Here is an 11,558-nt window from a genome sequence, read left to right as displayed (position 1 = left end):
TCTGGCTTCATATAGAAACTGATCATGCTGCTGTCATACTGACAGCAATACAGATTCTCTTTTTCTGTATCTTTTCCCCTAAGAATAAAGCGAGCCCCTTGCTGTTTGTTAGAATGCTCAACTTTATCTATCAGTTGGTGTATTTTGAAAAGTTTAAATACAAGTCCACCATAACCTTCTGGAGCCTGACACAACAACTCCACAGATGAGTCTCTGGTGTCTGTCTGGGTCAGTGTAGGAGCTGGTGGAGCAGTGTATTCAGCAGCTGAAACATCAAGAAAAGTGAATATATGAGTCAAAGTTACAAATTAGCTCAAGTGCTCAATTCATATCTGGTCAATCTGATCATCCAGCTAGACTTGTTCCAAACCTGAGCCAGAATGGAAATTCATGCTTGTTTAAACTGGGTATGTTCAAGTTAAATATCTATTCAGTTGAATGTATCTATTAACAACAGAGATTTGTGGCCCAAAAACAACTTAATATTGAAATGAAACTCTAAAGACACATATTTAAATATTGATTACACTGTTTTATATACAATAAAAAGAACATTTGTGATTTAGATTACAGTGGGATAGATATTGTGATTATATAGAAATATAAATGTGGAAAATTACACACTTACCACTAAAATGCTGCATGAGGATGATCAAAGCTGTGAGGAAATACACACAAAATGACATTCTTCCAGTGCTGAAGTCCAAATATTCCAGTTTATTTACAGTTATTAGAGCTTCAAAAGTCTTATAGGTATCAAATGTCTCCAAATGTCTTTGTGACTTGTGGATTAAGTGGTAAGACAGATGCATAAAATCACCACTAGCTGAACCTCCCTTCCCATTCACTTGCGCAAACTTCCTCATCCACGCATTAAAAGCACCAACGAGCATGTTTCATATGTTTAAGAAAACCACATCCTTCCATCACAGCAAAGAAGAAAGGCAGAAAGACACTCCCAAGAGTGACACATGTGAGCTAATACTGCATATGACAATGACAGGAAATTAATGTATTCATGTGCAAAACTCACTCATCCGTGTGTCTTCTCCTTCCAAACAACCTTCAGTTTGTCCACTGATATTTCTGAGTGTGTATCCATCCTTCCCACTATCCAGACTAGTGGTCGATATTGACCAATGTGGTTCATTTTTTGTTCCTCTCAACCCTGTGGTTAGGATAGTAATGCAGGACCTGTATTTTAAATCTAACATCATGTTTACTGCAGCTGGGAGGAACTGTGGTCATTTGACTGTTTTGTCAGTGTCACACGGACAGGAAAACAAATATCGCCATTTCTGTTTCTTGTGTATTGTCCCCATTTTTTCATAATCATTGTGCACTTTCAAATTATTGGGCTGATTCTTAACTGATCCCTATAATGTGAAACCACCTGAAAAATGACCTTTGATTTAAATCCTAAGTATAATGAACCTATGTAAACCATCATAAAATAATACCTGAAAAGTCTTTTGTCACTTCTAGAATTTCATATAAAACTTCATAGCCAACAAGCACTTTTATATTTTATCATAATAGCAATGATCTGATCACTCTACACATAAAACATAACCCAGTGACATTTAATAATAATAGTTTTTTTTGCCTTGTGGTTAAATGACCACAGCATCCCCCGTTTTCTATATGCTATATAAATAAATACTGCCTACATTATATGCAATATCCTGAAACTACTTTAGGGAACTGATATATAATGAAAATGCTGTGGAAGGTTTCTAAAATATTCTGCGGTATATAAAATAAAATCAGTTAGGTACCAGTTGGGACACATCCACGTATTCTTTGTTGTTTCTATATTCCTCATTTTAAATTTAGAGTAAAGTCAACAAACTTGAAATAACACAAATGGAAGGATACTGATTTTGTTTTGACAAAAACATATTTTAGCTTCTGCAAAGTAGCCACTCTTGCATAGATCACAGCAGTGCAAACACTAGGCATTCTCTCAACCAACTGTATGAGATGTCACCTTTAAAGAATATATGGAGTAATGGATTAGGCTAAAAGCATGCAACCAGGCAGATAACTTAAGGACATTTACAGTGGGTACGGAAAGTATTCAGACCCCCTTAAATTTTTCACTCTTTTGTCACTTCTAGAATTTCATATAAAACTTCATAGCCAACAAGCACTTTTATATTTTATCATAATAGCAATGATCTGATCACTCTACACATAAAACATAACCCAGTGACATTTAATAATAATAGTTTTTTTTGCCTTGTGGTTAAATGACCACAGCATCCCCCGTTTTCTATATGCTATATAAATAAATACTGCCTACATTATATGCAATATCCTGAAACTACTTTAGGGAACTGATATATAATGAAAATGCTGTGGAAGGTTTCTAAAATATTCTGCGGTATATAAAATAAAATCAGTTAGGTACCAGTTGGGACACATCCACGTATTCTTTGTTGTTTCTATATTCCTCATTTTAAATTTAGAGTAAAGTCAACAAACTTGAAATAACACAAATGGAAGGATACTGATTTTGTTTTGACAAAAACATATTATTTTAGCTTCTGCAAAGTAGCCACTCTTGCATAGATCACAGCAGTGCAAACACTAGGCATTCTCTCAACCAACTGTATGAGATGTCACCTTTAAAGAATATATGGAGTAATGGATTAGGCTAAAAGCATGCAACCAGGCAGATAACTTAAGGACATTTATATGGCTTTTGTTTGTGTTCTGTTTGCTTCTTTCACAACCATTGTGGCTCCAGATCAGCTCGCAGACTCAAGTTGCAGGAATAATCAGGCTCATAACAGACTCTCGCTGCTTGCTTAACTGATCGTTTAGCAATGATATTTTTGGAGTTCGCTCACTGTTTTGCGTCCCAGTGACTGACCCTTCATGAGTGTCATGAATTACATACCTAAATATTAATCTCTAGATTTATATAGATTCAACCTTTAGATGTGTATTCATGTTTAGTAGAAAATTCGAAATAATGATTTTGAAAGAAATCCCTTATGCTCACCATTTATTTGATAAAAACAGTAATATTGTGAGATATTACATTTAAAGTACCTAGCCATTACTCCTTCAGTGGCACAGTCTTCAGTGTCACATGATCCTTCAGAAATCATTGCTCAAGAAACATTTCTTATTATTATCAATGTTGAAAACAGTTGTGCTGCTTAATTTTTGTAAAAGCTATGATTTTCACTTTTTGTAACAATTATCTTTACTGCCAGACTTTATCAATTTGTGTCCTTAATTAATAAAATGTTAATTTCTTCTTCTTCTTCTTCTTTTTTATAACTTTCCTACCCAAAACATCTGTAGTGTAGTTTATTGTGGTAGTGTATGTAAATAAAAATTCATGCAGTACATACATATTGAAGAAAATTAACAGAATAAAAATATACAAAAAATAGTATACAGAAATAAAAATAAAACATTTTAGTATATATATATAATGCAAAAAAAAAAGACTATAAATAAAAGTTTGCCTATAGAAATCTTAGTCTTAGTAAATAATCATAGTAAAATAAGTCAGCTGTGTTTAAACATAATGACTAAAGGCTGACTTGCCACTTCTAGCCCTGTTTTCAGATACAACCATCAAGTTGCAAATGAATGTCAAGAGATTCTGACATGGCAGATCTGCTTGTGTTTATTTAGCCACTTCATTTGAGTTACCTTACCCTGTCTGATTGTGTATTTTGTTCTCACAGACCCACAGGCACAGTAAAAATGCATAGGAAAATGATGTGTTCTCATTCAAATGAGTCAGTGCAGTGGCTTTCAACAAAGGCAGCTCAGCAGCGAGGTTTGATGGTGTAAATGTGTGTATGTGCTGTTATCTGTAGGGTAAGGGGCTTCAGAGGGACCCAGAGCTCTATTATCTCATACAGGACAGGAGGCCTCTCATCGGTCTAACCACACTGATAACTGCTCTCCAGAACATAATCACCTACTGAACACCGGCCTTCTGAGAATCGCACACTCACACAGACACTGACGTGTGTTTATTTGTTTCACAGGAGATGTATTGCATGAAATTAGAGCTCTGAGTGTAAATGTAGACGCTGTATATTCCACTTCAGCTCACTTAACACCCTTGATACTGTTTGCAAATGGTGTTCAACACACCTTAGCTTTCTATATCATAACATATAATCATTTATCATACTTTATACATTAAAAGCATTAATTATATTTCAATGACATTTATTTAAATTTCATTTCAACATTATTTAACTAAAATTATTTTTTAAATATTAGCCTATATTAAACAAATTTAAGTTTATGTTGACCATTATTGGCTGATTAATCTACTGCATGTATAATTTATTATTAACAACTGCATTTATTTTTTTTCATAAATATGTATTATTTAATTATAGAATTAATATATATATTATATATATAATATATTATATATATAAACTATTAATATATAATATATTAATAGTTTTAAAATGCCCTCATAAACAAATATCAGAGTGAACAGTCATAAGAAGAATATTTTTGGATAAAGGTTTTTTTTCCCCTCTCCAAATGGCTCACTAGAATTAAAATAGGTGATATGATAAATAAAGTGTTTTGATACCAGAATTTCATTTAGTGTGTTTATCCGCATTGCTTCATTCTACTATTATTTTGGTTGAGTTTAACATGCTGAACTGCAATGACTCAAAATTACTTTCAAATTTTTGGACTCAAATTTAAACTCCACCCACAATCACAACTGTCAGGGTCTTAAAACGTAAGTTTATCACTGATAGAGAGAAAAAGAGAGGGGGGAAGAAAGAGAGGGAAAGGGTAACTAGCATTAATGCCACCGTGAACTTTTTTTGTAAATATCTTTAACACTAATTTCTGGGTTCCTGTCCTTTGCCTATTGCACATCTAAGACTCTTTTTGGACAAATACAAAAGACGACACATTTATTTGCCTCTTTTGGGGACATTAGAAAGATATTTCGATAATAAATGCTAAAAGCACCAAACGAATGGCTGTGACTCAAGCTGTACTGCCTTCGTTTTCAAACTTCTGCAACACCTCCGAAAACATGAAGGTATGTTTGTTTCAGATATTTTATCTCACCAAACTTGGTTTATTTACTGTTTTTATGGTAATTACAATTGTAACTGTTCATTTTGATAGTGACTTTAATCTTATGATATAATCTTCCATTATGACAGCTGACTAGTTGCATAACAAACATGATTGTCATTTCTCCAAGAAATCCCCTAAAAGAGAAAAAAACTGAAGGGAGATGTTGTGGTTTAGAAACTAACATATTTAGAAATTCACATATTTAATTCAAAATGGTTAATCAAGAAATGTCAACATAAATTTTTTAATATTTGATTATTCCGAAGGCTTGGAAGTTTGAAAAAGGCTTCTTGGATCTGGACTCCAAGGATCTACACCAAAGCACTGGCAGCTATAAACCTTCTCAGTTTCTGTCAAATGAAAACCATGATGACAGTGAGGGATGCTGGGATATGGAGTTCCTGCTGTCTGACTGGGGCGGCGCATCACCTGGACGGTCCAACTCTCAAAACTACACTTCCCAGCGGCCGCCGATGCAGGACCAGGTTCACAGTCCTGATCTTTACCAGGTCCAGGAGTCAAGATCAAACAGACACCGAGTGACCATTACAAGTTCTCTGGCTGAGCTGCTTCCTCATGAAGCAAGTTCCTCATTGCCTGACCTTTTTAATGGAGGATATTTGGAGCAGCAGCAGCAAGTGGCAAAATCGTTCTCACAAGCAGAAAACCCCCATCAGTTCAGTAGTTTCCCTATTGCTAATGACATCAACAGAGAAAATGAGAGAAACAGCATGGGGAAGATGAAGTCGTGGGATTTTGGACACTATCCTCAGCCTGCACCTTTGATACCCTTCCCTTCCCAGACGTCTGGGATTGCCATGGACGCACTGGTGTTTCCTCCACACCATCAATATAACTTCATCCAAAACTACTCGCAGCCCAGACTCTACCAACCGCAAGTGAACTACGTGCACAGGCAGCCGGCCAGCCACTATCCGTCCACACAGAGCATGGTGCACGACTCCACAGTGCCCCCTGCAGGTCTGGGGGGGAAGCGCATGCGGAGGGGGGTGTTGAAGAGGAAAGCCACGGTTCACAGTTGTGAATACCCAGGCTGCCATAAGACTTACACCAAGAGCTCTCATCTCAAAGCACACCTCCGAACACACACAGGTAATATGAAAACACACTTTCACTTTTTATGTCCATGTTTAGGGTCAGAATATTACAGAATGGCATATTTTTAACTGCAAATCTGTAACAACAAATCCTATAAAAATTCATTTCAGTAGAAAATAGTCTTGCTATGAATCTGGCCGACAACTATAAGGTCATACTAGATCATTTTATTTATTAATTTATTTCTATAATAATATTTACTGTTATTATTAATTAGCTTTAATTTTACATTTTCGGTTTTAGTGATTAGTATTAGTAATTATTAGTAATTATTTTATTTTTATGGTTGCATTTTTGTTACGTGCTTTTTGTCATTTTTATTATTTTTCATTTCTATTTAGCTTAAATTTACTATTATTTCTGTTTTCGTTTAGTAATTTTAGTACTTCAGTTAATTGCCAAGGCAATATTTCTAATGTTCAATTTTTAATAAAAAAAAATTAAAAAAAAGTTTTTCATCTGATTATTTTATTTTAGCATTATTATTTATTTTAGCTTTATCAATTAACTAAAGAATGTTTAATAGTTTTAGTTTAATTAACAATAACACTGCAAGAGATTTGTCTCTTCATTCGCTTCCGTTTAGACACATGCAAACCCTGGAGATTGAAATCATATCCTGTTGCTATTTACTGCTTCATTGTGGTGTACACATTTCATATGCACAAAGCCTTGTTTGAATGCATTTTTAGAAAGAAAGAGACAATTTGACTCACTTGTAAACCATCTAATCACAGTTCATTTTGTTTTTATAAGCCTTTTAAGGGGCAGAGTTTTCTGAAGTAGATTATTCTACAATAGACCATTATGTAAAAAATACTGAAAAGTGGAAAACGTTGCGATCATAATTTTTAGAAATCAGAAAGCAAAGCGAAATATACAGAATATGAAGAGGCTGAGACTATGTAGAAATGCACCCCCATGCCTTTACCTTCTTGATTTGACCCTCTAACTCTAGCACTCTCTATTCTAATTCTATTCTTTATTTTAAAAAATGTAAAAAAAAAAAACTTGCTCCTTTTAGACTTGCACTCTATTTATTTACTAACTGCTTGTTTTCGTAAAAAAAACCTAACACTTGCTTCTCTAATCTTTTTGCATTCTATCTATTTGTTTTCTTTTGATTTATTATACAATTATAATTCTGACTTTCTGACTTCTGATTAACAAAAGCAAAAAAGGCCTCTAACACTAGCTTGCTCTATTCTTTTTCTATTCTATCTGTTTTGTTTTTATTTATTATTTGATTTAAAAAAAAAAAAAAAACCTTGTTACGTGTACTGCATTAAGCTAACTGAGACTTATAGCACTTGCTTATCATTGCTCTTTTGTTGATTTTGATTGCTTCCATTGTCCTCATTTGTAAGTCGCTTTGGATAAAAGCGTCTGCTAAATGTCTAAATGTAAATGTAAATAGATTTTCTTTATCAATTAACTTCTATTAACTAAATTAAATCAACATTTGGTGCAACCATCCTTTGCATTTAAAGCAGCTTTTGCCCTAGGTGCACTTGCGCATAGTTTTTCAGGTAGCTTTGCAGGTAGGTCTCTTGAGGAATCTTGGAGACGTTGCCAAAGTTCTTCTGGATTTATGGCAACGTCTCCAAGATTTTTCAATTATTACAATTAATGGCACAATGAATGTTTGGAAATGTAAACTGATATTTCCTATTGACACACTACAGCAAAAGACAGAAATAACTGACTTAAAACCCTTGCTTAGCTGGTGAAAATAGTGTTCTAATAATTTTGGCAACCACTCTATATATAAATGCTAAAACAAAAAGGAAGAAATCTGACAAGACGTGCAAGACACACAGTTACCACGAGACTTATTGGCCATAGTAAGGCCCTATCGGTTTATGGTGTTAAACCTGTTTGGGGGGATACAACTGAGATTAAGCAGTCTGGGATTAGCCTGGGTTATGTTCTGAGCGTCAGACATGCGTCACACATGCACTTATGAAATCGCTGTAAGGGGCCATCTGAGGACACAATGCATTGTGGGTCTGGTTAGTAGATATTACACTTGTTTAAGAGGCAAATCAGACTGTTACCACGTAACAATTTTGCATAGCTAACTTTCCCCTCCAGAACACATACTGTATATGGATATAATGATAAGAGAAGTCTTGTTAATGAAAATATGTTTTAATTAACTTAATATACTCTGGGGACAAATCAATTTCCAGAAGTTTGCTGAATCTCATCACACATACTTTTCAAGACACCTAAGGACATTCTTAATTTACTCATACAGTCATGTGAAAAAGACAGTACACCCTCTTTGAATCCTATGGCTTTATGTGTCAGGACACAATAAATCTAGTCCTTAGGCTTAGAGGGTCTTAGAACTAGGTAAATACAGGGAGAGGTGATGATGCTTGTTTTGCAACCACAGGACCTGAGCACCTTGCAGTCATTGAGTCGACCATGAACTCCTCTGGTATTCTGCATAGTCAAATGTGAGGCCATTTGTCCGACAGCTAAAGCTTGGCCGAATTGGGTCATGCAACAGGACAATGATTTCAAGCACACCAGCAAATCTACAACGGAATGTCTGAAAAAGAAAACAATCAAGGTGTTGAAATGGGCCAGTCAAAGTCCAGACCTGAATGCTGAAATGCTTATGAGAGCTGTGCGTAAACAGATGCCGTAAACCTCAATGTACTGAAGCCATGTTGTAAAGAAGTGTGGCTCAAAATTCCTCCACAATGATATGAGAGTCTGATAAAGTCATACAGAAACCAATTACTTTAAGTTATTGCCGTTACTTTATTGTTACTTTAAGTTAACACGGCTCTACAAGCTATTGAATCATGGGGTGTAGTTAGTTTTTCCACACGGCTTCATTTTTGTTAAATAAATAATGACAAAATGTAATATGTCATGTGTTGTTGTTCATCTGAGGTTGTATTTTAAGACCTTCTAAGGACCAGATGATTTGTTATGTCCTTTTATATATATATAACAATAGAATTCAAAGAGGTGTACATTCTTTTTCACATGTCTGTGTATGTCTACAGTATGTTCTCAGTTAGTATGTTTTGATGTTGTTCCAGGGGAAATATTAACTAATAGTTTGTAATGGTAGAAAAAAAATGAAAACATCTTGTCCTCAGCTCTGTGTCACACAGCACATCAATTTTAGACATGAACAATATATGGTGGCACATTGCTGTGCCTTATAAGATAATTGTGAATAAAATGATATTACACAAGGATCAGAAGCCCACAGTGACAGACAGAGAGAAAGATGGGAGGCAGGAAGAATAAGGTTCCGCTACAGCCTCTGAAAGCACAAGAGCTCAGCGAATGCAACACAACATCACTTAAACTAGTTCACCAAAACATTTTCATCATTTATTCACATGTCATTCCAGCCTCACATTATTGCACCTTTCTTTGATATCAAACAGATCTATCAGCCATGAGCTGGAGTTCTTGGCATACTGGTTCATTAACTTGCATGCATGGCTCTTGCTTAGAAGAAAGTAATGCTACAGTGTTACCAAGACATGGAAGAAGAGTGAGGTCATGAAAACATTCAGTTTAAAAGAGAGAAGCCAATTTTGAGTTTCCAGTTTGTGTTTAATTTCTGAATGCATGGACTGTTTTCCGATGTCTGATTGCATTGACCTGTACAAAGACACACACAAAATTCTACAGTACATTTAAAAAATAAATAAATAAATAAGCCGCTTTTTATGTAAATTGTCCTATAGGTGAGGAGAAATCAGGAAAAACTAATATGCCTAATTTTTTTTTTTTTTCAGGAGCTTTGTTACAAATTGAAAATAGAGGAACATGTCATCCTCTCATAATTTGCTCTTTGGCGGTGAACCTGGAGGTGAAAAACAGGTCTAATGGAGCACACGCACATACAGTAACAGACATTTACATGAACACTAATGTTTGGAGTTCAGCCACTGTGTGAGATCTCAATAACATTATGTCATAACTGTGATTATTAGAGCAAGGATCGTTCATGAAACATGTTTAAAAAAAAAAAAAAAAAAAAAGGTGCAAATTGACAAGTTGTCTCATGGAAGTCTTATGACGAACAATTTACTTTTCAAAAATGAGGAAATAATATTAATGCAAAATCCCCTCTTTATTTATTACAATACCCTTCTTTAGTCTTATTTTGCTGCATATCATGCACATTTTCTTAAATCAGCCAAGAAAGTTTTAACACTCAGAATATCTGAAAGTAGTGAAATATTTTTTTTTCAGTATTTTATAACAGTAAATTGAGCCATATGTTGTACTGTGGAGATTAAAGGATACTAGTTGCTCCTCTTGCATTTAATTGCTACTTTGCATTTGCTGTCTATGATAAAATGCATTTGAGCAGATTGACCAGACTAAGCAGACTGGGCTTCAAAACAACAATTTACACCATACACTGAAAACCGGACAGAGATAGAGAGAGGGAGATGAGTAAGTGTTGACATCGCTCTGTCCTCAACTCACCCTGTGATATCTGTTCAAGAGCTCTGTCTGTGTGTGTGTGTGTGTGTGTGTGTGTGTGTAGGCTCAGTGACTCAGACTTAAGCAACTGCCTTAATGTACTTAATCTAACAGAGACGTCACAAGCCATAACAGAGCATGTGTTCGTACTTATTATGTGGAATTGCAGTAATAAAACTGCTCTTAAAACAGTAAAAAATTGTTAATTGGTCTTCATACCGTATAAGCTTTTAAGAGCACATGGAAATTAAAAGAATGCCACTCTATGAATAATTTCTCTGTTCCAGCATATTCTGCCAACATATCCTGACTCATCTGATCAAATTAGTTGCACATGTACACTCCTTTATTTAAGGGTGAAGGTTCTTTAAGGTAAGAAATACAGTAACAGTTGTGTCTGACTGGAAGACTGAGAAATAAGGTTTCATTGTACAGTTTGTTACAGCAGTAACTCAATGAAGGACTACTTTACAAAGAGTCTTTATGATGTTGTGTGTATGTGTTTCAATAGAAATAAATAAAAAAATTCAGCTTTGCATAACTCAATGAAGGACTACTTTACAAAGAGTCTTTATGATGTTTATCTCAGGCTGCCTGAGGACATTTCTTTTCCAAGACAGGCCCTATGTAAGGCTATGTACAGTACTTGTCAAAAGTTTGGAAAAAATACGATTTGTCAATGTTTTTAAGTGTCTTATGCTTACCAAGGCTGCATTTATGAGCTCAAAAATACAGTACAAACATTAATATTGTGAAATAGTAATACAATTTAAAATAACTGTTGTCTATTGTAATATATTTTAAAATGTAATTAATTTCTGTGATGCAAAGCTGAATTTTCAGCATCATTACTTCAGTCTTCAATGTCA

At 34.7% G+C, this 11,558-nt stretch overlaps 1 protein-coding gene across 1 annotated transcript; it reads left to right on the top strand.

Annotated features, from left to right (window-relative positions):
• Positions 1 to 4,767: 4,767 nt before the first annotated feature.
• klf1 (Kruppel like factor 1 (erythroid)) lies at positions 4,768 to 6,284 on the top strand. The gene is made up of 2 exons (XM_016510377.1): positions 4,768 to 5,056; positions 5,364 to 6,284. Exons 1-2 carry the CDS (start codon positions 4,991 to 4,993, stop codon positions 6,282 to 6,284), a joined length of 987 nt encoding a protein of 328 aa, XP_016365863.1. The 5' UTR covers positions 4,768 to 4,990.
• The last annotated feature ends 5,274 nt before the right edge of the window (positions 6,285 to 11,558 follow it).

This window comes from Sinocyclocheilus rhinocerous, unplaced genomic scaffold (assembly GCF_001515625.1).
Source record: "Sinocyclocheilus rhinocerous isolate Xijiao unplaced genomic scaffold, SAMN03320098_v1.1 scaffold1285, whole genome shotgun sequence".
Classification (NCBI taxonomy): Eukaryota; Metazoa; Chordata; class Actinopteri; order Cypriniformes; family Cyprinidae; genus Sinocyclocheilus; species Sinocyclocheilus rhinocerous.
The sequence above is the reverse complement of the archived record's forward strand: the minus strand, read 5'-3'. Positions and strand labels throughout refer to the sequence as shown.